At 43.9% G+C, this 25,375-nt stretch overlaps 5 protein-coding genes across 5 annotated transcripts; 2 read left to right on the forward strand and 3 right to left on the reverse strand.

Moving 5' to 3' along the window:
• Nucleotides 1–599: 599 nt before the first annotated feature.
• On the reverse strand, nucleotides 600–990 carry LOC135488973 (histone H2B). The gene has a single exon (XM_064774003.1). It carries the CDS (start codon nucleotides 988–990, stop codon nucleotides 619–621), a length of 372 nt encoding a protein of 123 aa, XP_064630073.1. The 3' UTR covers nucleotides 600–618.
• A 1,250-nt stretch (nucleotides 991–2,240) lies between these two features.
• Nucleotides 2,241–4,345, forward strand: LOC135489484 (uncharacterized). The gene is made up of 3 exons (XM_064774864.1): nucleotides 2,241–2,452; nucleotides 3,720–3,836; nucleotides 4,234–4,345. Exons 1-3 carry the CDS (start codon nucleotides 2,241–2,243, stop codon nucleotides 4,343–4,345), a joined length of 441 nt encoding a protein of 146 aa, XP_064630934.1.
• A 59-nt stretch (nucleotides 4,346–4,404) lies between these two features.
• On the reverse strand, nucleotides 4,405–5,960 carry LOC135489485 (uncharacterized). The gene is made up of 3 exons (XM_064774865.1): nucleotides 5,816–5,960; nucleotides 4,549–4,705; nucleotides 4,405–4,456 (listed from the first exon to the last, which is right to left on the reverse strand). The coding sequence occupies exons 1-3, from the start codon at nucleotides 5,958–5,960 to the stop codon at nucleotides 4,405–4,407; spliced, it is 354 nt and encodes a 117-aa protein (XP_064630935.1).
• Nucleotides 5,961–11,769: 5,809 nt separating this feature from the next.
• Nucleotides 11,770–14,730, forward strand: LOC135489488 (uncharacterized). The gene has a single exon (XM_064774867.1). It carries the CDS (start codon nucleotides 11,770–11,772, stop codon nucleotides 14,728–14,730), a length of 2,961 nt encoding a protein of 986 aa, XP_064630937.1.
• Nucleotides 14,731–22,477: 7,747 nt separating this feature from the next.
• LOC135489705 (histone H3) lies at nucleotides 22,478–22,936 on the reverse strand. Its single transcript, XM_064775195.1, has one exon. The coding sequence runs from the start codon at nucleotides 22,928–22,930 to the stop codon at nucleotides 22,520–22,522; it is 411 nt and encodes a 136-aa protein (XP_064631265.1). The 5' UTR covers nucleotides 22,931–22,936; the 3' UTR covers nucleotides 22,478–22,519.
• Nucleotides 22,937–25,375: the final 2,439 nt, after the last annotated feature.

Genomic DNA, 25,375 nt, shown 5'->3' on the forward strand with positions numbered 1-25,375 from the left:
TTACCCTATTTTGCCCGTTTTGGCAATAATTAACGCGATCAGAGCAGCTGGTCAGAACACGAACACAGTTCTCTCCATTTACTTTGTCTCAATTGTATTTTACTCGAATGGGGCATTTGAATGCGATCGATGGTTGTTCTTTGGTGCAATAATTATATTTCCAAGCTACTATGATGCATCTCACATCCTATTCATTGGCGCAGTCTTATGAGTTGCGATTATGGTGATGACAATAGAATGGTACTAGTAATAGTATTGAAAGTCTCAAACACTCGGCACTCTCTCGTACAAACGGCAACGCCGTCTCCAAAGTTTGGCACAACCAGCACTTTTATACCAGGACACAGGACTGTTTTGTGACAAAATTGTCTACCAAATCATCGCTTCCTTCATTTATTTCACACTGCACGAGATAGACACATAATTCTCGTAGTCGTATTGGCGCCATTACAGAATTGTTTTTCATTTGCATTAATCTATACTACCGGACATGCGCTCGCTTTTCGGAATATACAACTTACAAGCATTCAAAGTGTAAACGATTGATCTCTTTTTAAATATTTTGGCGTCCTGAGAAGGACGGTTGGGTTGGTTTGCAAAACACTGGGTTTCGGCAGCTTACTTGGAGCTGGTGTACTTGGTGACGGCCTTGGTACCCTCGCTGACAGCGTGCTTAGCGAGCTCTCCTGGCAACAGAAGACGGACAGCTGTCTGGATTTCCCGACTCGTGATGGTCGACTTCTTGTTGTAGTGAGTCAGGCGGGATGCCTCGGCTGCAATTCTCTCGAAGATATCATTCACGAAACTGTTCATGATGGACATCGCCTTGCTCGAGATACCGGTGTCGGGGTGAACTTGCTTTAGCACTTTGTAGATGTAGATGCTGTAGCTCTCTTTCCTCCTCCTCCTTCGCTTCTTGTCCCCAGATCGCTGGGCCTTGGCCTTAGAGGCCGTCTTCTTGCTTCCCTTGCTCGACACTTTTGGTGCCATGATGAATCATTGACGAATAATGCGGTTTGAAATTTTTCCAATTTATATGGCGGCGGCGGATCCTGATGTCGATTTTTACGCGTCCGTAAATTTGCATATCAAATTTGCATACGAATCATTGTACTCCACTACTGACACTACGCTACGCTACCTCTCTGGTGTATAGCGCCGCGCCGGGCACCTTGAAACTCACCAATTCGGCAACACTTGAAACTACACTAAATCGACATCAGGAGCTTTTTCCGAATATAAATACTTTGAAAGCTAGTTTTGGCTTTATTGTATTTGTTTCTGCCGAGCAACGTACTAAACCATCATCATGTCTGGACGAGGAAAGGGAGGAAAGACAAAAGGAAAGGCAAAGAGCAGGAGTTCAAGGGCTGGACTTCAGTTCCCAGTTGGTCGTATCGGCTTACTGGACTTTGCGCAACGAAACGAAACGAGCGAAATGGGGGAGCGACCATTATGTTTTACCCCGGTACTCTAGCCTGAATATTTGTTCGGACCTCGATCGAAGAAGGTACGACAAACAATTAATTAATCAATACCTTATGAGGTTTATTCATTTGAAGTAGAGAGGGTAATGTACATTGTATACACAAATCAAACACACACGCAGTGCTTGCATGCATTGCAGAGAACGACTTTTCAGTGATGACCCACACCCACCCAGGCAGCTGAAACACATGTCTTGTTGGACATGCCTACCGATTTTTACTAAATAAAAGCATAACTTCATCACACTTTTCGGGGTTGAAAATGTACTCACGTAAATTACCAAAATTACATGCCAAATTCGCACATGACCTGTTATTTCTCAAAGCTTGGAAGCTCAAATGTCTGAATGTAATGTATGCGCGTAATGTATACTCTCAGCAAGCGAATAGTTGTGAACCTGTTTACCGTTCAATGCTGCTCCCTGTGACGCTGTACCCGCAAATGTTCAATGAAAAAAATGCTGGATAATGGCTTACACGGCTTGTTCGCATCGTAAACATAGTGGTATTCGGGTAAACTGTCTTTGCGTTTGGCCTAATTTTACAACGATTACTCCCCATGTCACCACGATCTAGGATGGACAGGCTGTGTATTATGAATAGGAAAAGTCACCTAGGGACCGTTGCGTAGAATACTTTTTTGGCGAAATATTGCGCAAAGTCCAGTAAGCCGGTCGTATCCACCGTCTGTTGAGGAAGGAAAACTATGCCGAGCGTATCGGAGCTGGAGCGCCAGTATATCTTGCAGCCGTCATGGAATATTTGGCGGCCGAGGTCCTCGAGTTGGCAGGCAATGCAGCCCGTGACAATAAGAAATCCAGGATCATCCCCAGACATCTCCAGCTCGCCATCCGTAATGACGAAGAGTTGAACAAGCTTCTCTCCGGTGTCACCATCGCCCAAGGTGGTGTGTTGCCAAACATCCAGGCTGTCCTTCTCCCCAAGAAGTCTGGAAGCGCCAAGAAGTAAACACTTTTGTGCATTCGACAACTTAACAACGGCCTTTCTAAAGGCCACAATATATTTTAAAAGAGACAATCGTTACCACATATTTTCGCTTGTAAATAACCAATTTATTTATTTATTTATTTAATTAAACTTCCTAAGTAGACTTCCTAGAAGTATATAAAAATTAAATACATCAATGATCGTCATAATGCACATAATACAATGCCAATACCCTACTACCAATATATGAGAAAGGGCCAATACCCTCCCCGATTCCCACAGTGCGATATATAAATTAGGCCTATTGATATTAAGTGCGCCTGTGCAGTAATCCTGCATTTACAATGGCCTATCTAAAGGCCACCATATACTCGGGTTTCGCACGCCCACCGTCCACTGCAATAAGCCAGTGTATGTGTTCATTTTTGAAGGGCAGTTTCTTGATAGATTGACCGGCAGCATCAATGGCAATAGTGGCTTGAATAGAAGGCCTAAATTTAAAATTCCCCCCCATTACGGGCCTAGAAATGTGCACTAATAAATCTGGCTGGACGTTAAAAGTGAGAAACTAGAATATTTAAAAAAAAGAGATAATCGTTACCACACAGTTTCGCTTGTAAATAACCAATACCTTGCCAATAATATATGAGAAAGGCCCAGTACCCTCCCCGATTCCCAGGGTTCGATATATAAAATAGGCCTAGGCCTAGGCCTATAGATATCAAATGCGCCTGTGCAGTAATCTTGCATTGTCGCATCTCGTATATCGGTTTACATTTAGCAGGAAGAAGTGCATTTCCGTATCAACTGCATATATAAGTCCATAATTATAGCCTAGTCCCCAATCTAAAATTTTATCGCGTTATAAAGGCTTGTACCCACGGGCGCGATTTATCGCCTACAAAACGTCGCTGCGATATTCCGCCGCGACAAGTAGTTGCGCGCCGAATTTCGTTATAACCTGTTCCGACTGAAGCGTATAATGGAGCGTACTCATGTCAGGTTACGACATAATCTCTTGCTAATCGACTTCAAGGACTTGCGGAGTTCATTTTGGACACGTTGCACGTGCCGTCCGGGTTCATTTTGAAACATGTCTTTAACGGATTTGGATTCTGACTTCGACGATATCCTCGTCGTACGCATGTTATGCAAGAGAAAGAAGAAGAGAAGGCACAATTACTGGGTTCACGACCTGTGGCAGGAGAGGCCAATTTATGGCGAATATCATCATCTCATCAGACAGTTGTTTGGATACGAAGATAAATTCTTCATGTACTTCAGGATGTACCCGCACGAATTCAACAACCTGCTAGCGATGGTGAGAGAAGAATTGACGAAAGACGTCACAACTATGCGCAGGCCTATTGGTCCTGAGGAGCGGTTAGCCATATGCCTGAGGTAAGAAGACAAAGCAAGTTTAATTTGGTTAAATTTCATGAATTTATTTACCATCTGTTTAGAAGGATGACCACGAGTTGTTCATCATTTGTTGGCCAAAGGTTTGTTGACAAGCTGAACCTACTGCAGCTGCACTCTGTTGCTGCCCAACCAAAGATTGGTTTGGTGCATTACATGAAGATGCATCTCTATTGCCTGATGAACTGGCTTTATACATTTGTTGCATTTCTGCTTGATGAACAAGGCCATGTATTTTGAACATTAGATCTGCCCTAACATATGGGGGGAACTTTCTTACTTTAGTTGTCATAGACTTCATGAAATCTGCTACATCATCATCAGTATCGGTTGGCGGTTTCCTGTCCATTTTTTCGCTTTTTTTCTTTATGTAATTTAGAAAGACTGCATCCGTAGTGGCAATGACATCAGTGCTCTCAGTTTTCTTCCTTTTCTTCGCTCTGACGGCACTTGTCTTTGACGAACTGCTTGGCTCCATGGTGTCATCGTGATCCTCATCCACAGTCTGATCGTCATCCTCAGCAAGGAAGTTAGATACATCCTTGGTCGTCTACTTTTCATCATGGCCCTCTTCTTGAGTAGCCTGAAGATTACCCGATGACCTAGAAAGAACAACATATTCAATTTTAATATGCTTGTTCATATGGCAATTTATCTAGAGTCGAAATTTTGCAAATATCAAATCGTTTTTTACCTTCGATCCTCCAAAAACGGTTCCAGAAATCCCAGCATTTTTGCGTACTTGTATTCCTTTACTTTTTTTCTTCCTTGCCCACTCTTTGTACGAATATCGTTCTTGTATCTTCTCATGGCGTCCCTTATATTTTTCCACTTCGATTTTGCCAGAGGAACTGAAAAAAAAATGTTCACATTTCAGGTTCTTAGCAACTGGTGATTCCTACAATACAATATCGACAAGTTTTCGTGTTGGGAAGACAACGGTCTCTAGAATCGTGAAGGAAACATGCGAAGCAATTTCGATGAAACTACAGCCGTTGTACATGCCGAAACCGGACCGAAACCACTGGGAAAGAGGCATCGAAGGCTTCTATACAAAATGGCAATTTCCAAATTGTTTGGGTGCATTGGATGGAAAGCATGTCCTCATTTTTGCACCAAAGAAATCTGGAAGTATGTATTTTAATTACAAGAAGACATTTTCCGTTGTCTTGCTTGCCCTGGTAGACCATGACTACTCCTTCTCGGTCATTGATGTCGGATCATACGGTTCCAATAGTGACGGGGGTATTTTCCGTAGGAGCGTCTTAGGCCAGGGTGTAGCCTCTGGCACCCTCCATATTCCAGAAGAAAAGCATCTACCAGATGCAGATCACAGAGATTTGGTTCCATGTGTCATTGTAGCTGATGAGGCCTTCCCGTCACTACAAAACCTTCTTCGCCCTTTTCCGGGAAGAAATCTTCCCGTTGATCAGCGCATATTCAACTATAGGTTATCTAGGGCCAGACGTATTTCAGAAAATGCATTTGGTATTCTTGTAAACCGATGACGACTCTTTCACCGCAAAATTCCTCTTCAACCAGAAAATGTTGATGCGGTGGTGATGGCAACGTGCGTTCTGCATAATATGCTGCAGAAAAGGGGCACAGCTGTCCCTCCACCACCACCACAACCAAAAGCCCAAACAGATCGTATTGATGATGGAATATTGCAGAACCTAGAGCAAGTCGGGCATAGGCAGAAGAAAGATGCCCTGGTTGTGAGAGAAACATTCAAGGACTATTTCATGTCAGATGCCGGTGCTGTTTCATGGCAACACCAAAGTTGCTTTGGTGAAGACTAAATAAAACTGTCTAGTATCTCAGATAGAAGTAAGCCCTGCTGACTAGGACATTTGGAACATCTGTATCAGCAGATCCATAACAAAAGTGTATAATATGTCCTTCTCAAATTGCTGATGATAACAGACTGTATCAGCCAAATGTACATCAAATGTATTTACCTCCAATAGACAACTTATCAGCAACCTTTTTCAATGCGTCATCTTTTTTGTCAGGATCCTTGTATTCCTCCAATCCTTTGTTATATATCCTAGGGAACTTCTCAATCTCCAGGATCAACCGTTCCAAAAAATCGGGTTCAGACATGTCGAGTTGGTGATGACGGACCCAAAATGATGACCAAGTGAACAGTTGAGGACTATTTGTGGACACAAGCCCGCAAATCATTACGTAATTCTGTCTGTCAATAACCCAAAGGTAGTTACTTGAGTCAAAATGATCTAACCGGTCGCCGCGATTTGTCGCATAGATTGCCCTTTTTGCAATCTCAATTACGTAGCGCGCAAGGCCAAGCACGAGAAAGCACGAGAAATCGCTTGGATTTTGTAGCATCGCTCAAGTGGGAACACATGTACTGAATTGACTAGGAACCATTCTTTGCGATTATCGCTGCGACTTTCCGCGGCGGCAAAAGCAAGGAAAATCGCGTCCGTGGGTACAAGCCTTAAGTGTACAGCATGTAGCATACATACAATGGTTTCGGGCCAGGCATCGTGTACAGCAGGTATGCATTTAAATGGCAAGCATAAAATTGTCGAGAGATTTTAAAAAATAGGGTCTTCGTTATGCCTGGATTTTATGATTTTGTATCGGCGCTAGACTGAACAAAGAGATGGATCTTTGATATTTATTTGCCAAATGCAAATGGACTGAGAAACATGGGATCTGTCCTGGGGACTCGGAACAATATATTCGTTTGGGGAACGAAACATAAGGTAAAGCAATCTGTGGAGACGGGAAATACACATGTTGAGCATTATTTTACAAGCTGTACAATCGTGACCAAGAGATCTCTTTTGAAATATAGTTGGCCCTGCGACTGTTCCTGGCCTGTAACGATGGGGCTTCTTGACTCCACCAGTAGCTGGGGCACTCTTCCTGGCTGCCTTGGTGGCCAATTGTTTCCTCGGGGCGTTTCCTCCGGTCGACTTACGAGCGGTCTGCTTGGTTCTTGCCATCTTTACACTTACAGTATGAATACTATATAGAATGATGGCGATTTGGGGGGGGGAGGATATTTTGAAGGGCAGCTAGCATAAAGCCATGTTCAGCCCTGCATGTGGAGAAGGTTTAACTTTGAAGATTGGAAGTAGTACAGTCTGGACAGTGGCAAGGAGGCAAAAGGCTTGGTGTGTCAATGTATGTATAAGCAATTTGTAAATGTGCGTATTTGCATTGAAGTCTTTCCCCATTGTGTAATATGTTGTATTTACTTTGTGGTTTGTTATGGTAGTGTTTGGCTGTTTTTTTTTGTTTTTTTTATATATTTTTTATTTTTTTTATTTTAATTTTAATTCTATAAGAACACTGAGAGATGTAATAGGCTGTGTGAATGATGATTGCATTGGTGTGTTGTATTTACTTTGTGGTTTGTTATTGTAGTGTTTGGCTGTGTTTATGTAACGGATTGTGTAATGTATACAGTGGAGGCCAGTAACCGGCAAAACAAACGAATGCACACCTCATCCCCACTGAGAGATGTAATAGGCTGTGTGTGAGTGATGATTGCATTGGTGTGATGAAGGTATTAACCTGGTGACTGGCAAAACAATCCAATCAACCAGTTTCCCTGAAATGAGTGCTATTTTTTTATCCATGAGTAGTGCTTTTCCAATTGGTGTATGGCGCAGTGGATCGCGGAGTTTGAATGGAAGTCTGTCTTTAGCTTGATTGATGAGGGCTTGAATTGACGGCGCGCGTTTGTTGTTATTCACGTACTTTTTGGCGAGATGTTCGATTCGGGCCCTTGGCGTTTCGTTTGTTGGCATAGAATCTGCGACGTATCGACTGTGAAATGATTTTGGGATACCGTATGCGATTTTATAACTCCTAGTACGTAGGTTTTCAAGCCTGCCGTACTCGTCGTTATCGAAGAAAGTAAGTGCAGTTGGACAATACTCCATGATTGGCCTGATCATAGTTTTATAAACACGTAGAGTTATCTCAGGTGGCGCGCGTGGCTTGTAGTATGAACCGGCGATGGCTTTCAGGAGTGGAATGCGTTTGCAGACTCGGTCGTACATCAGCTTGAAGTGTGGTCTCATGGTGAGCCTCTTGTCTATGGTGATGCCGAGGGCGATGACAGTGTCTGTAGCATTAATGCGCACGTTGCGGACGTAGATGTAGGCGGCGTTTGGATTTTGGAGTTCACGTTTTGATATAGCGATGAATTGCGTTTTAGCGGCGTTGTATGTAGTCCTCCACTGGTCACTCCAGACGGCGATTTGATCGTTTTGTTCTTGGAGCATGTCCCTAGCAATGAAGTATTCTTTATGAGCGGCCCATGCGGTTAAATCGTCGGCGTATTGTTCCTGACCGTTGTTACCTGGCGGTGGTGATGGAATGTCATTGACCCAGAGAAGAAATAGCGTAGGTGAGAGAACACTTCCCTGAGGTGTCCCGGCTGGAATTGGGAGTCTACTCTGAATCTAGTTGACCGATTTGTGAGAAAGTTTCTGAGGAGACGTATTAGACCAGTGGAGAAATTTTCATTTGCGCGTAGTTTATAAATTAGGCCATCGTGCCAGACTTTGTCAAAAGCCTTTTCTACGTCATAAAACGCAGCCATGACGGTGTTTCCGCGGTGGATGTGATGACTGGCATGTTGTAGGAATCTCGTGATTGGATCTGCTGTGCTGCGGCCGTTGCGGTATCCCGATTGATATTCATTTAGTTTATCATTGTCCTCCAGGTGTTGTCGGAGCCTGATGTTTATTATGCGTTCTAGTGTTTTGCCTAATGCCGGGAGGAGTGTGATTGGACGATAGTTCTTAGGGTTTGAGTGGTCTTTGTTTGGTTTTGGTAGGAGGATGGTTGTGCCTTGTTTCCACAGTGTTGGGAAATATTGTGTTTGTATGCATGTTTGATATATTTGAGCGAGGAAGCGTAGTGCATCTAGCGGCAGATTTTTGATGTGCGAGTAGTAGAGACCATCTTCGCCCGGTGCTGTTTTTCGCGTGCTTTTGATGGCTGTCAGAACGTCTGCTGGAGTAACCGTGGTGCTGAATTCCGTTATCTTGCAGTGTTCAACTCTTGTTGTGTTCAGCGAGTTGATGAACATCTGGACATCCTGGTTGAGTTGTTCTGAGCCCGGCCTTGGATCTGGGATGCTGTGTATATCTTTGTAGAGGTCATAGAAGCAGTTAGACTGTTCCTCTGGTGTGGTGGATGTATTGTTGTTGTGATGTAGAGTTTGAGTTGCTGGATGTTGTTCCTTTTTCATGAATTTACGGACTGTGTTCCAGAAAGTTTGAGGGTTTTTGTGTGTGAGATTTTTCCAGCGATTTTCTTCTGTGATTTCTCGATATTTGTTGATTTCGTCGTGAATCAGGGATCTGAGTTGGTTGATACGTTTCTTTAGGGCTCTATCGTGATGTAGTTGGAACCTTCGTTTGAGATCTTTGCGTTCTTTGATGAGCTTGACAATGTGGGCTGGGATAGGTTGTCGACGGCGTTGGGACGTCTTTCGGATGTGGTTTTTGTCCGCGGCTTTGATGATGTCTGTGAGTGAGCGAATTGAAGCATCAACTAAGTCTCTGGTTTGGTTGACAGGTGGAAGTGATCGGATTTTTTCTGAGATCTCGCGTCTGTAGGCATCCCAGTCTGCTTTGTCGAATCTTGGCTTTGGTTTGTAGGTGGCGCTCGGCTTGAAGGGGGCTGTGGTGATGTTTGCAAGTATTGGACGATGATCACTGGCAACTGGATCCAGAACCTTGAAATCCGTTATACGTGGGTAGGTATCGTTTGTCCCAATAATGAAATCAAGCACTGATGCGATTTGCTTGTCACATTGTGAGTACCTAGTGGCTTGACCTGGGTTGACGCTGTGGATGATGTTATCCGAGTGGAGGTAGTTGAGGTAGCGGCCATTTTGGTTGACTGTGCTATCACCGAATGTAGGATGGCGGGCATTAAGGTCGCCAGTGAGAACTGTATTTGGGTGGTTTGTGAGTTGTGTGCTGAGGAAGCTGTATGGGAGTTTAGCCTCTTGGGCATAGTGTGTTATGATGCGTAATGGTGTTGGTTTGGATATGAGGAGATCTACAGTGATGCAGTTTGGAGGGTAGTTTGATGGTATGTCTGTACCGGTGAGACGTCTGGCTGGAATATTTGATTTGACGAGGAGTGTTGTCCCAGCTTCGCCGTTGTAGTTTCTTGGTACGTGGTGGGCGGTGTATCCCTGGTACTGTGGTTGGGATGGACCTTGTCGCCGTGTTTCCTGGAGGCTGACGATATCTGGTTCGTGTTCCTGGATGAGTAGGTCCACATCGGGTTTCGCTGTTGAGAATCCCTGGCAGTTGAGGTGGAGAAGACTAATCGAGTCCTTCATGATTGTAACGAATTGACCGATGACCGACCATGGTGAATAATTATGGTGTTGTAATAGTTGAATGGTGTATATAGGGTATTTTAAGAGTTGAATGGTGCTATTGTGTGACTGAGTTATTGGGTGAGTGCGTTGTTGTGTAAATATGTTTTAAGTAGGTTTTAAGGTTGGAGTTTTAGCTTTAGTCAGTAGTAGGGTGGAGTTTAGAATGGTAGGATGTATATTATGGTAGAACGAAGTTGTGGGGTAAGTTTGTTCAAAAGTTAACATTGTATTCGTGTTTGATATATTGTGATTCAGATGATAAGCCTGGTTTCTAGGCTGTTTGATATATTGTGATTCGGATGATAAGCCTGGTTTCTAGGCTGTTTGATATATTGTGATTTGGATGATAAGCCTGGTTTCTAGGCTGTTTGATATAGTTTGATTATGATGATATAAGCCTGGTGCTTGGCTGTTTGATGTATTGTAATAAGGATGATATAGTGTGGAGTCATTGATCTGTGTTAGATATGTTGATTGAATTGTAATCCCACTTCTATTATATTTGCAGTTCCTCCATTGAGTTATTAAAGACACCTGTACCTGACTGAACGTGTCGAGTCTGTTTTATCGTGCGAACCTTTACATGGCGACCTTCCCAGGACCTCTCTGCGATGTCAACACCATGCGGTCACGACAATAGGCTACATCACGTCATTGGTATATGAGGAGTAGCTTACGTATCACTTTATACATGCAAATCAGGATTCCGAGTCGATCACAACTTACGGTGGCAAGGGTCCAAGTTCGGAGTGTTCGATCACAGTGTGTTATGATTGGAGTTCAGTAACCGGTGACCTCGAGGGTGCTGGCTTCCTAAGCGCGCGCAACGATATCGTTAACATCTGCTAATAGTACATCAGGTTTGAAACGGATGCAGCAGGACTCGGAGGTTGGCCAGACATTGGAGGATCAGACTGTGCCTAATTGTGTAGTCCTTGATTGAACATGGTGTGTTATAACGTGTGATATCATTATTTCATCTTGTATGTGTTTGTATTGGGGCAGAGAGGTGTATAATATTTCATAATTGCTGCATATATTTAAAACTATTTTAACTGGAGATTGAAAGACGTGACCACCCTGCGTTTTGATTTGAATTTTGTACGCTATTTATGTAATGTTGGTGTGTTAAGAGGAACCCACATCTTTAGTTACAAATTTTGAAAGTAGGGTAGAGTTGAGGTGGTTTTGCTGAAGATATTATTGGTGTATGTATATATGTTCATTTTATACTATAGAGTTTGAAGATGTTATGAGTTTGTATTGGTCCTAGAGTTGAATGTTTACCAGGATTGTGGTGATATTATAGAACAGGTCTGATGATGAGTGGAAGCGAGTGCGGATGTTGGTGAAAGTGCGAGGGTAACTTGAAGTAGGGAATAAATTCGGTTTGAGTGTTCTGGTTCAGGTCATTACACTGCACGTCATTATATTCCAGGTCATTGTGTTTCAGGTCGTATTGTTTTTTCCACTTAAACTAGATATAATTTATTTTGTTCTAAAGTTTGGGTGTAACGAGTAAGGATGGAAAGATTGAAGGAGCTTACCCAGTTGGGAAAAGAGATGGGGTTAACCGCCAAGGATTTGAAGGCATTTGTGACGGAACAGCAAAATGCTGAGCGAGAAGAACGGGTGTCCGAGAGGGAGAAAGAACGAGAGGAGAGAGAGGCTGAGAGGAGAGAGAAAGAGAGGGAGCAGAAGGATCGTGAGCGTGAGGAAGATAGGAAGGAACGAGAACTTGAGCATCAGCGGCGGTTGGAATTATTACAGGAGCAACAGAAACTGGCAGTGTCAACAGCTAAGACCACCACCAGCACCACCAAAGTTACGCCAAAGACTCCGAGACTTCCCACATTTGACGAGACAAAGGATGACATGGATGCCTATCTTCATCGTTTTGAGCGTTATGCAGAGGCCCAATCGTGGGACAAAGACCAATGGGGTGTAAATCTTGGGGCCCTGCTGAAGGGAAAAGCATTAGAGGTCTACTCCCGCCTCTCATCGACTGAGGCCATGGATTTCCAGAAGTTGAAGGAGGCGCTGTTGGTCCGTTTTGATTTGACCGTGGATGGTTTTCAGAAGAGGTTTCGGTCAGCCAAGCCAGACGCAGGGGAAACCTTTGGACAGTTTACCACTCGCCTAAGGAACTATTTAGACCGATGGCAGGAGTTGGCGAAAGCGAGTGCAACTTTTGAGGGAATCGTTGACCTGTTTATGCGAGAACAGTTTCTCCGTGTCTGTGCACCAGAGTTAAAGCTATTCTTACGGGAGAGAGTCCCAAACTCTGTCAAGGGTATGGCAATATTAGCTGATCAGTACAGAGAGGCAAGGGGAGGTAACATCCTGAATATTCTTTACCGGCCTAGAGCAACGGTCGGGCCAGATCCCAGGCAGCCTGAACAAGTAAAGCAGGTCTCTTTGAGGAACACTCCAACTGCTAACAGGGCTGGAAACAGATCAGATTCATCATTTGGTCAGAAACAGGGTAGCTTTTATAAGGATACGAGGAAATGTAACTACTGTGGTAAAATTGGTCACATAGCCAGGTTTTGTCATACTCGACTTGCAGCAGCAAGTATGAGAGCTGAGGGACAGCCTACTAAGATGGATTCCAGCGGGGGTGAAGCCTCTGATCATGAGGTGTCATACTGTATGGGAGTGACTCCAACGACGGGTTCAGTTCTCAATTCCGTCACTGGTGGGAACCCAACCCTCATATCCACAAACTGCTCATCGTCAATTACTCACACAGGTGGTGGCCTGAATAGTATGCCGGTCCACTCAGGGAAAATTGACGGACATCCCGCAGTGCTAAGGGTGTTGAGAGACACTGGGTGCAGTGGAGTTGTTATTAGGAAGGACTTGGTTGATCCGGCCCGTTACTTAGGAACGACTCAGCGATGTACCCTCATAGATGGATCGACCTTGACAGTTCCGATGGCTGCAGTGGCCGTTTACACACCCTTCTATAAGGGGAAGGTTGAGGCGATGTGCATGGAGAAGCCGTTGTATGACATCATAATTGGTAACATCGAAGGGGCAAGGGAACCCGGAGACCCGGATCTCGATTGGACAGTTGCAGCGGTATTGACTCGAGCACAGAAAAAGCGTGAGAAGATGGATTTGAAGCCACTTAGAGTACCGAAAATAGTTGGTGACCTGGAAGACAAGGAAATATTCCGGATCGAACAGGCAACTGATCCTTCACTTACCAAGTTCCACCAATATGCAAAGGATGGAACGCAAAAGCGGAACAAGTATGGGGCGGTGACATCTTACAGATATAAGAAATCGCTGTTGTATCGAAAGTTTGTTTCGCCAAGAGTGGACAATGGAAAGGAGTATCTTCAGCTCCTGCTGCCAGTGAAGTTCCGTGTCAAGGTGATGTACTTGGCCCATGACTCTCTCATGGCAGGGCATTTAGGCCGCAGGAAGACCTATCATCGAGTATTGGACGAGTTCTACTGGCCTGGGATACAGTCAGAAGTGACTCGTTACTGCCGTTCCTGTGACCTATGCCAGCGCTTTATCCCGAAGGGCAGGGTTCTAAAGGTACCACTAGGAAAGATGCCGTTGATGGGTTCACCTTTTGAGCGTGTGGCTCTGGATTTGATTGGACCCCTGTTTCCGCCAACTGACAGAGGCAACCGCTACATCCTTACATTCATGGACTACGCAACCAGGTACCCGGAAGCAATCGCACTACCTAAGATTGAGACAGAACGGGTGGCGGAGGCTTTAGTTGATATTTACAGTCGACTGGGTGTGGCTGAAGAAATACTGACCGACTTAGGTTCGCAGTTTATCGCTGATTTGATGAAGGAAGTGAGCAGACTACTATCTTTCCAGCGAACTACAACTACACCATACCATCCCCAGTGTAATGGCTTAGTGGAGAAGTTCAATGGAACGCTCAAGCAGATGCTCAAGAAAATGTGTGCTGAGCGTCCGAAGGATTGGGATAGATATATCAACCCTCTGCTATTTGCCTACCGAGAAGTTCCGCAAGATAGTACCGGATTTTCCCCATTTGAACTCCTGTACGGACGGTCAGTGCGGGGACCACTGTCTATACTTAGACAGTTATGGTCACAAGAGGACTTGGACCAGGAGGTGAAAACTACATACCAGTACGTGTTCGATCTGAGGAACCGTCTGGAGGAGACATTGAAGTTGGCACAAGACAATCTGAAGGGGGCAGCCAAGAAACAGAAGCAGTATTTTGACAAGCGCACTAGAGTACGCCAGATGAGTGAGGGTGATGAGGCGTTGGTACTGTTACCCATTAACGCCAACAAGCTGCTGATGCAATGGCGAGGCCCTTACAAGGTTGTTAAGAAGATTAATGCCATGGACTATAGACTGATGATGGATGGGAAAGAGAGGACCTTCCACATAAACATGTTGAAGCAATATATTCCACGTGCACGAGATCAAGTTGCAGTTGTAGTGGAGGATGGAGAAGAGCAGTGCGCTGTGGTTTAAGAGAGTGTTGAGGCAGAACCCCCAGAGGTAGAGACTCAGCTACCAAGGTTAGAGGACCAAGTGGTGGACTTGACAAAGAAGGGACAACCAAATAAAGTTGGATGGTCCGAAGTTCAGGAAACAGCCTTTCGCAAGTTGAAACGGGCGCTTTGTTCAAAGCCCATTCTGAGACTACCAGCATTGAATGAGATGTTTATTCTTCGGACAGACGCGTCTGACAAGGGACTTGGTGCTGTGCTGCTGCAAGTAGTGGATGGCGTGAAGTTATCCATTGCCTATGCCAGTAAAAAGTTACTGCCCAGAGAACAGAACTATGCAACTGTTGAGTTAGAGTGCTTAGCGGTGGTGTGGGGTGTTCACAAGTTCCACAGGTATCTATATGGAGTTGAGTTCATTTTGGAGACAGATCACCAACCTCTGACGTTTCTGAAAAGAAACAAGGCTAATAACAGTAGACTCATGAGGTGGGCACTGTTGTTGCAGCCCTATCGGTTCAATGTGAGAGCCATTAGGGGGGTTGACAACGTAGGAGCTGATTACCTTAGTCGGACTTAGAGAAACTGTCTCGAATCTGAATTCTGCGAAAACGTTGAATCTTTTTGAGATCCCCTTTTTTCCCCTGAGATGGGGGATATGTAACGAATTGACCGATGACCGACCATGGTGAATAATTATGGTGTTGTAATAGTTGAATGGTGTATATAGGGTATTTTAAGAGTTGAATGGTGCTATTGTGTGACTGAGTTATTGGGTGAGTGCGTTGTTGTGTAAATATGTTTTAAGTAGGTTTTAAGGTTGGAGTTTTAGCTTTAGTCAGTAGTAGGGTGGAGTTTAGAATGGTAGGATGTATATTATGGTAGAACGAAGTTGTGGGGTAAGTTTGTTCAAAAGTTAACATTGTATTCGTGTTTGATATATTGTGATTCAGATGATAAGCCTGGTTTCTAGGCTGTTTGATATATTGTGATTCGGATGATAAGCCTGGTTTCTAGGCTGTTTGATATATTGTGATTTGGATGATAAGCCTGGTTTCTAGGCTGTTTGATATAGTTTGATTATGATGATATAAGCCTGGTGCTTGGCTGTTTGATGTATTGTAATAAGGATGATATAGTGTGGAGTCATTGATCTGTGTTAGATATGTTGATTGAATTGTAATCCCACTTCTATTATATTTGCAGTTCCTCCATTGAGTTATTAAAGACACCTGTACCTGACTGAACGTGTCGAGTCTGTTTTATCGTGCGAACCTTTACAATGATGTATTAGCTTCTGTTTGGTGTAGGTGTTGTGATATGAGTTGGTGTTGTGATATGAGTTGATGTAGTTTACTTGGATGGGGCTTTGGTGAAGTTAGCAGTGGCTTTGCTTGAGACGTTTAGTTTTGCTTGTTTGCTTCATGATGATGTTATATCTGGGGATTTCTGTGCGGGTCGCTTGGCCGGGTTGGGTGTGGGGTTTCTTGATGATATTGTTGCTTTGGGAGTTTCTGTGGATGTTTCTTTTCGTTTACCAATCGCCATATGCTCCATGATGGCTTCTAGGGCGGATGTTGTGTTGTTCTGGAATTCCTTTAGTTCTTTGATTTGATTAGTTCTTTGATTAACTGCCAGAACTGCTTTATGTCAACACGTCGGAGCAATTGGACAGTCTAGACCAATTAGAAAGCTCGTTACAAATGGGTGCAAATCTGAATGTTCGGCTCGATAAATTGCGTGCCTAACCTTTCCCATTCAAATGAGGCATGGCAACGATTTAAATTGTCTTTATTGATAAACACTTTTTGCATAATCATAACCATAATCACTAAAAACCAAAAAACCAAAAAACAATAAGGCTACTATTAAAAAATCATAAGAAAGTTAACATTGTTAAAACAATAGGTACAACACTGTCATAACTTAGACGATAAAATAAAATAAAAACATCACATAGACAAAAACACACAATCTTCCCGGGTCTCTTTTCCACTTTTATCAGCGCCCATACAATATACAGTATTACTTGAAATCCTCCATAGAAAATCTACTCCAATAGCCAGGGCCGGCTGAAATATTCTAAGTTATTCAATGCACATATTGGTCAATATTCTATCAAGTTGGTGCAGGTGCCAGTCAATTCAGGTGTCCGATATGAAGTAGAGGTCGCGACTAGAGCCTTTGAAGCATTAAATGCTTGTTGACAGCTTTTACAGGCCATGAGGTATCTTGCATGCATGAATCTGCCTCATCAGCAGGAAGCCCACATTGGTGTGGAGAAAGTTTATTTACCGGTTACATAAGATGGTGGAAGAAGTTAAAACCTTATCACCTGACCAGGGGGCTAGTTTCCGATAACAAGCACAGTTTGATTTGATGGAAATGTTCAAGTTGACTTTGATATGGTGAGCAATGTGTTTTAAAAAAAATTATTTTGTTTACTGGGAGTGTACACTGTGTATTGAGACTGTGTGTTGGTACATGGTTGGGGTGGGTATGTGTGCAGCGTAAATGGGCAAATTGCTTGATGATTAATCTATTGGATGTGTTGATAGTACATGCACGTAATATGTATAAAGTTGTTTGATATGTTTGAAGTTGTGATAAATCGAATAAGATCAAATGGACATGGCAAAAAGTCAGCTTATACACCTTTCCAGAAATGGGGCGCTGAGTGTCCGAAATTGTGATGTCATAAGGGGAAACTAGGCCTAGGTGGAGGAACAAAGGAGATAGTCATGGTTGACTTGAATGCCTTTAATGATGGACAAGGGGAGGGGGGAAGTTAGTTCCAATGCAAGCCACCAATTTCGGGAAGCACGTTTAGGTGGATGTGAAAAAGATGCGCGTGTCTGTGGATGCATGTGTGTGATTATAAATTAGTAATTGGGCGAGTAAAAAAAGGAGTGTGTGTGAGGTGAAGTGAATTTGGTCGATGAGCGAGCGCAGCGAGGTGAATTGTGTGTCTGACAGTGTGCCGATTGACGGAGACCTGGGCCGATGGCCAATTCGGCAAATTTGTTGACTCGGTTTTTTCGTGTATTGAAGCTTTAGTGATCGGTCCATGGTTGGCTGGCTTGGTATTGGCCATGAATGAGGAACAAGATAATGATTCTGTTGGCGTTGTGATTTGTTATATAAATAATACAAAATAAATCTCATTTGTATCGCACGCTCAAAGCGCCCCTCTCCACTTGTCGAAAAGTAGCGTTTTTAACTGACTCTTGAACTGTTCAATGCTTGACTCTGCCCTGAGGGCTGGTGGCAGTTTATTCAATAGGCACGGCCCGCAGCTGGAAAAACGGCGCTCACCGTACCTATAGTTTTTGTCCTTCTTGCTTCTAGCAGATAAAACCCAGAGGATATGTAAAGTGTATATGTAGGAAGTTGTTGGATAAATATGTTTGAGGTTGTGACAACTCACACAACGTAGTGAGTCTAATGGTTACGTATACACTGTATGTAAAGTGTAAACAAAATGCATATATCCATCATGTCCATCGAATCTGAAAAAATTTGTGCAGACCCATGACAATACTTCTTCCGGTTCCGGTTTACTTTTGACAGTTTTGTCGCATTCCGTATGGGCCGCGCGTTAGTTAGCCGATCCTGCATTCATGACGCACCGCACCCACAGTTACGACGTCGGACGTGAATCCCATTGTTTCCTACCTCGTGACGCAATTATTGGGGGGGGGGCTTCCCCCCAATGTACTGGCTAAAACCTGTCAGTTTTAGAGAACGTGGGAGGGGGTTTGGGGGACTCATCCCCCAATGTACTGGCTAAATATGTAAGAAGGACGGAGGTTTGCAGGGCTCCCCCATGTCAAACAGTTGTGTATGTGAGTTCACTACAGCTTGCTCTTACATATTAGATTAATTAAAGAATAAGTGTGCATGTTTGTGGATGAATGAATGATGCACGTGTATGGTAGTTTGAAACAAAATGTAAAGTTGGCTGTCTGAGTAAAATATCAATTTGGTAAAGTGTGTTTGAAAAGAGGTTAAAAGAGGAGTAGGATCTAAGGTGAATGGGTCGATGACCGAGCTGAACGGTGTATCGACAATGTATTGTAACGCTTGACCCACAGCCAATTTTTTACCCTATTTTGCCCGTTTTGGCAATAATTAACGCGATCGTTGCAGCTGGTCAGAACACGAACACAGTTCTCTCCATTTACTTTGTCTCAATTGTATTTTACTCGAATGGGGCATTTGAATGCGATCGATGGTTGTTCTTTGGTGCAATAATTATATTTCCAAGCTACTATGATGCATCTCACATCCTATTCATTCTCTTTCCTCCTCCTCCTTCGCTTCTTGTCCCCAGATCGCTGGGCCTTGGCCTTAGAGGCCGTCTTCTTGCTTCCCTTGCTCGATACTTTTGGTGCCATGATGAATCATTGACGAATAATGCGGTTGGGGGGGGGAGAAGGATACTTACGCTTTTACCAGGAAAACCTGTTTTCAGCATTCATTGATTGAAGAAGCTTTGAGATCTGAAAAGAAATAATAAAGTTGGTGATTGCATTTATAATTCACTGACTAATAAGATGGCTGTGACTGTGCTTGAAGAGGATGAGGAAAGAGTACTACGGGTTGTATAAATGAGCGGAGTTTGAGATGTGTCTTTCTGTGTGTAGTGGTTGCAGTGTTTGAGATATGCATGATGTTTTTTAATCGCCTGGAGCTGCGTTGTTTGCAATCAGAATTTTCCCAATTGGAGTGTGTCTCAATGGTTCCCTCATGTGGTATGGAAATCTAGCTTGAGCCTGGTGTAGAAGTCTCTTGATGCTTGGTGCTCTCTTGTCGCTGAAAATGTAATTGCTGGCTAGTGTTTGGATGCGTTGTTTGGGCGTGATCGGGGACATCAGGTCTAGTACATGCCTTGAGTGCATGGAGTTGGGGATGCCAAACGCTATCTTATGAGCTTTGATGCGAAGCTTCTCCAATTTAGCGAGTTGCTTGTCCGTGAAGAGTGTGAGAGCGGTCGGTGCATACTCCATGAGTGGCGCAATCATTGCTTTGTAAATGCTGATAGTAACAGTTGGTGGAGCTCTGGGCTTGTCGTAGGTACCTGCAATGGCTTTGAGAAGTGGGATGCGGGTACGTACTCGGTCGTAGATTTTCTTGAAGTGATGGGTCATTGTCAGTCTTTTATCTAGTGTGATACCAAGGGAAGTCGAAGTGGGGCTGGCATCAATGCGTTGACCTTTAACGTGAATGTAGGCAGGGACATGTCTTTTCTTCTTGGTAATTGCTAGAAGTTGGGTTTTGTCGGCGTTGTATGTCTGCCTCCATTTGTAGCTCCAAGATTCCACGCTGTTGTTTTGAGTCTGGAGGTTTTCTCTGGCTACGTAGTGGTGAAGGTGGGCAGACCATGCAGTCAAGTCGTCGGCGTACTGTTCTTGTCCATTGAGGTCGATTGGGGCGAGGGGGCGAGGGATGTCATTAACCCACAGGAGGAAGAGGGTGGGTGAGAGAATAATGCGGTGTTGTTGTTAAAGTATTTATTGCTAGACCCTTTTCAATTTACATTGTCTTCAGGCGTCGACACGATACAACTGTTACACGAGGTGTTTGATCAATATGCGTACATGACTATGTTGGCAGATTAACAGGACTACTGTCCTTGAATACTTGATCATTAGCACAAATATATCATCAAATACAGCATAAAAGAGAGTAATCAACTTATATACACTAATGTACAAATCAGACAGTTACAATATCATGAATAGTTGCATGATACTCGGCGGTGCTGAGGTTGTGACGGTACGATGCTCGAAATATCAAAGTCTACTAGTGGGAGCCTGGGTCGTAGCCCTGGCTTAGAGTTCAGTGTTCATAGACGTAAGGTCCTACCGATGGGGGTGGAGTACAGAGGATGTAACATCCTGAGCGGCATTTTGTTCTTCGTTGAGTCAATGAGAGTTCTAATACTCGGGGCGCGCTTATCGCTGTCAATGTACTTTTTGGCTAGAGTTTCTATGCGCGATTTTGGTGATTCACATTGCATGGAGTCCTTTATATGATTACCGTTCATCGATTTTGGAATGCCGTATGCAATCTTGTAGGCGCGAGTTCGTAGTGAGTCCAACTTCTCAAATTGTTTATCGTTTAGGAGCATCAGCGCCAAGGGAGCATACTCCATGATTGGACGAATCATTGTTTTGTAGATGCTAATGGTGACACTAGGCGGAGCACGGGGGTGATCGAAAGTACCGGCGACTGCTTTTAGTAACGACACACGCTTGCTGACGCGATCAAAAACTTTTTTGAAATGTTTGGACATAGTTAGTTTATTGTCAATGATGACACCAAGGTTGTTTGCGGATGATGACGCGTTAATTCGTTGACCCTTAACATGTATGAATGCGGGGTAGTAGAGTTTTTTCTTCGACATTGCGACGAACTGGGTTTTGTCGGCATTGTACGTTGTTCGCCACTTGTCGCTCCATGTAGCAATGTCATCGTTCTGTTTTTGGATAAGCGTTTGGGCAGCGTGCTGACATCGGTGTGCCGACCAGGCCGAGAGGTCGTCAGCATATTGTTCTTGGCCGTTTTTGTCCGGTGGAGCAGGAGGCGATGGAATGTCGTTCACCCAGAGCAGGAAAAGCGTGGGTGAAATTTATTTGCCAAATGCAAATGGACTGAGAAACATGGGATCTGTCATGGGGACTCGGAACAATATATTCGTTTCGGGGGTTTATGCCTGTTTCGCCTATTCCTGTTTCGCCTATTCCTGTTTCGCCTACAAAATTCCTGTTTCGCCTATTCCTGATTTGCCTATTCCTGTTCCGCCTATTCCTGTTCCGCCTATTCCTTTTTCGCCTATTTCCTGTTTGGCCTATTTCCTGTTTGGCCTATTCCTGTTTCGCCTACTTTCCAGTACCCCTACAATAAATCGACTCTCCCACGGGGAACCTTAGGGATGCATGTCCATTTCATGGGGAAAATGTGAGGGGACAATTGGATGATGCTAACGATGTGATGACAATTTGACTAATCAAATGCCATCAACTTTGTTAACAAACCATGCCATGACCGTTTTGAAAGAGTCACCTTGAAAGCGGGGACAGTCCGGGACTTATTTGACCATAGGACCATAGGACCATACTGACACACAGTAAAAACTAACAGATTAAGTAGAGTAAAGCAGTCGTTTATTTTATGAAAACTGAATTCATGAGTTTTTGATAAAAATACATAATATTGTACATTCTCATAATTATGATCAAAATCAGCTGTAAAACCCATGTCATAATATACATGTAGGTACAGCACATATAAAGTCAAACAAGGTGGAAAATACATATCATGATATTATGTCAGACAAGGTAACTGATGGCATCAACGTAACTCATTATGTCCCTCTCTCCATTGACGTATTGTTCTTTGAGGCGTAACATGCGTTCGTCAATGCGTACATATGTGGCTCTCCTCGGGTTTGGTCGGTCAGTAAGGGACGGTTCATATTCCTACGTCTGTGGGGAGGTTAGCAATACATTTGAATAGGCGAAACAGGAATAGGCTAAACAGGAATTAGGCGAAACAGGAATAGGCGAAACAGGAATTAGGCGAAACAGGAATAGGCGAAACAGGAATTAGGCGGAACAGGAATTAGGCGAAACAGGAATAGGCGGAACAGGAATAGGCGAAACAGGAATACACCGTTTCGGGAACGAAACTTAGTAATACACATTTTGAGCATTATTTTACAAGCTGTACAATCGTGACCAAGAGATCTCTTTTGAAATATAGTTGGCCCTGAGAAGGGCCCTTTCTTTACATTGAAAGTAGAACTTGACTTAAGCTCTCTCTCCACGGATACGACGAGCCAGCTGGATGTCCTTGGGCATGATTGTCACACGTTTGGCGTGGATGGCGCAGAGATTGGTGTCCTCGAAAAGTCCGACGAGGTAGGCCTCGCTAGCCTCCTGGAGGGCCATGACTGCCGAGCTCTGGAATCGCAGGTCGGTCTTGAAGTCCTGGGCAATCTCACGGACAAGACGCTGGAAGGGCAATTTCCTGATGAGAAGTTCGGTGCTCTTCTGGTAACGACGGATCTCTCGGAGAGCGACGGTTCCTGGCCTGTAACGATGGGGCTTCTTGACTCCACCAGTAGCTGGGGCACTCTTCCTGGCTGCCTTGGTGGCCAATTGTTTCCTCGGGGCTTTTCCTCCGGTTGACTTACGAGCGGTCTGCTTGGTTCTTGCCATCTTTACACTTACAGTATGAATACTATATAGAATGATGGCGATTTCCGGGGGGGGGAGGATATTTTGAAGGGCGGCTAGCATAAAGCCATGTTCAGCCCTGCATGTGGAGAAGGTTTAACTTTGAAGATTGGAAGTAGTACAGTCTGGACAGTGGCAAAGGAGGCAAAAGGCTTGGTGTGTCAATGTATGTATAAGCAATTTGTAAATGTGCGTATTTGCATTGAAGTCTTTCCCCATTGTGTAATATGTTGTATTTACTTTGTGGTTTGTTATGGTAGTGTTTGGCTGTGTTTTTTATTTTATTTTATTTTTTTATTTTATTTTATTTTTTTATTTTAATTTTAATTTTATAATACCACTGAGAGATGTAATAAGCTGTGTGAATGATGATTGCATTGGTGTGTTGTATTTACTTTGTGGTTTGTTATTGTAGTGTTTGGCTGTGTTTATGTAACGGATTGTGTAATGTATACAGTGGAGACCAGTAACCGGCAAAACGAACGAATGCACTCCTCGTCCCCACTGAGAGATGTAATAGGCTGTGTGTGAGTGATGATTGCATTGGTGTGATGAAGGTATTAACCTGGTGACTGGCAAAACAATCCAATCAACCAGTTTCCCTGAAATGAGTGCTATTTTTTAATCCATGAGTAGTGCTTTTCCAATTGGTGTATGGCGCAGTGGATCGCGGAGTTTGAATGGAAGTCTGTCTTTAGCTTGATTGATGAGGGCTTGAATTGACGGCGCGCGTTTGTTGTTATTCACGTACTTTTTGGCGAGATGTTCGATTCGGGCCTTTGGCGTTTCGTTTGTTGGCATAGAATCTGCGACGTATCGACTGTGAAATGATTTTGGGATACCGTATGCGATTTTATAACTCATAGTACGTAGGTTTTCAAGCCTGCCGTACTCGTCGTTATCGAAGAAAGTAAGTGCAGTTGGACAATACTCCATGATTGGCCTGATCATAGTTTTATAAACACGTAGAGTTATCTCAGGTGGCGCGCGTGGCTTGTAGTATGAACCGGCGATGGCTTTCAGGAGTGGAATGCGTTTGCAGACTCGGTCGTACATCAGCTTGAAGTGTGGTCTCATGGTGAGCCTCTTGTCTATGGTGATGCCGAGGGCGATGACAGTGTCTGTAGCATTAATGCGCACGTTGCGGACGTAGATGTAGGCGGCGTTTGGATTTTGGAGTTCACGTTTTGATATAGCGATGAATTGCGTTTTAGCGGCGTTGTATGTAGTCCTCCACTGGTCACTCCAGACGGCGATTTGATCGTTTTGTTCTTGGAGCATGTCCCTAGCAATGAAGTATTCTTTATGAGCGGCCCATGCGGTTAAATCATCGGCGTATTGTTCCTGACCGTTGTTACCTGGCGGTGGTGATGGAATGTCATTGACCCAGAGAAGAAATAGCGTAGGTGAGAGAACACTTCCCTGAGGTGTCCCGGCTGGAATCGGGAGTCTAGCGCTATGATGTTGTGCTACTCTAAATCTAGTTGACCGATTTGTGAGAAAGTTTCTGAGGAGACGTATTAGACCAGTGGAGAAATTTTCATTTGCGCGTAGTTTATAAATTAGGCCATCGTGCCAAACTTTGTCAAAAGCCTTTTCTACGTCATAAAACGCAGCCATGACGGTGTTTCCGCGGTGGACATGATGACTAGCATGTTGTAGGAATCTCGTGATTGGATCTGCTGTGCTGCGGCCGTTGCGGTATCCCGATTGATATTCATTTAGTTTACAATTGTCCTCCAGGTGTTGTCGGAGCCTGATGTTTATTATGCGTTCTAGTGTTTTGCCTAATGCCGGGAGGAGTGTGATTGGACGATAGTTCTTAGGGTTTGAGTGGTCTTTGTTTGGTTTTGGTAGGAGGATGGTTGTGCCTTGTTTCCACAGTGTTGGGAAATATTGTGTTTGTATGCATGTTTGATATATTTGAGCGAGGAAGCGTAGTGCATCTAGCGGCAGATTTTTGATGTGCGAGTAGTAGAGACCATCTTCGCCCGGTGCTGTATTTCGCGTGCTTTTGATGGCTGTCAGAACGTCTGCTGGCGATTTCCACCCTGCATACTCTTTATACCAGGACGTTGTCGAATTCGACGCGCCTCATTGGCTGCTCTACTCGCGCTTTCGTGAATGTACGCGCGCTGATTAGTCAATTTCGCAAAATTCATCTCATTTGCATACAGGTCATAACATCGTGTACAGAATTCATGGTGAGATATATGGCCGTATGCTGGCTGAACATTTTGCATGTATTTTGAAAATGTTGTCCTTTTGTGTGTATTTGTATGAGATGTGGCCGGGAAGATGAGGAGAAATGAACACACATTATTTGACGACATCTTGTTAATATCATGGAACCGGTCGCGTTCAACAAATGAACAAGTGTGTTCATTGCATTTTTCTCTGTGTTATCCAGAAATGTGGCATTGTTCC

The sequence above is a fragment of the Lineus longissimus genome, chromosome 6 (genome assembly GCF_910592395.1).
Source record: "Lineus longissimus chromosome 6, tnLinLong1.2, whole genome shotgun sequence".
NCBI lineage: Eukaryota > Metazoa > Nemertea > Pilidiophora > Heteronemertea > Lineidae > Lineus > Lineus longissimus.

Coding starts and splice junctions, on each gene's coding strand:
- LOC135489705 (XM_064775195.1), bottom strand. CDS start 22,930: ATGGCAAGAACCAAGCAGACCGCTCGTAAGTCAACCGGAGGAAAAGCC.
- LOC135489488 (XM_064774867.1), top strand. CDS start 11,770: ATGGAAAGATTGAAGGAGCTTACCCAGTTGGGAAAAGAGATGGGGTTA.
- LOC135489485 (XM_064774865.1), bottom strand. CDS start 5,960: ATGTCTGAACCCGATTTTTTGGAACGGTTGATCCTGGAGATTGAGAAG. Junction 4,706..5,815: donor TGATAAGTTGTCTATTGGAG/GTAAATACATTT, acceptor TTTTTTTTTCAG/TTCCTCTGGCAAAATCGAAG. Junction 4,457..4,548: donor CCGTTTTTGGAGGATCGAAG/GTAAAAAACGAT, acceptor TGTTCTTTCTAG/GTCATCGGGTAATCTTCAGG.
- LOC135489484 (XM_064774864.1), top strand. CDS start 2,241: ATGGAATATTTGGCGGCCGAGGTCCTCGAGTTGGCAGGCAATGCAGCC. Junction 2,453..3,719: donor AAGTCTGGAAGCGCCAAGAA/GTAAACACTTTT, acceptor CATGTACTTCAG/GATGTACCCGCACGAATTCA. Junction 3,837..4,233: donor CGGTTAGCCATATGCCTGAG/GTAAGAAGACAA, acceptor TATGTAATTTAG/AAAGACTGCATCCGTAGTGG.
- LOC135488973 (XM_064774003.1), bottom strand. CDS start 990: ATGGCACCAAAAGTGTCGAGCAAGGGAAGCAAGAAGACGGCCTCTAAG.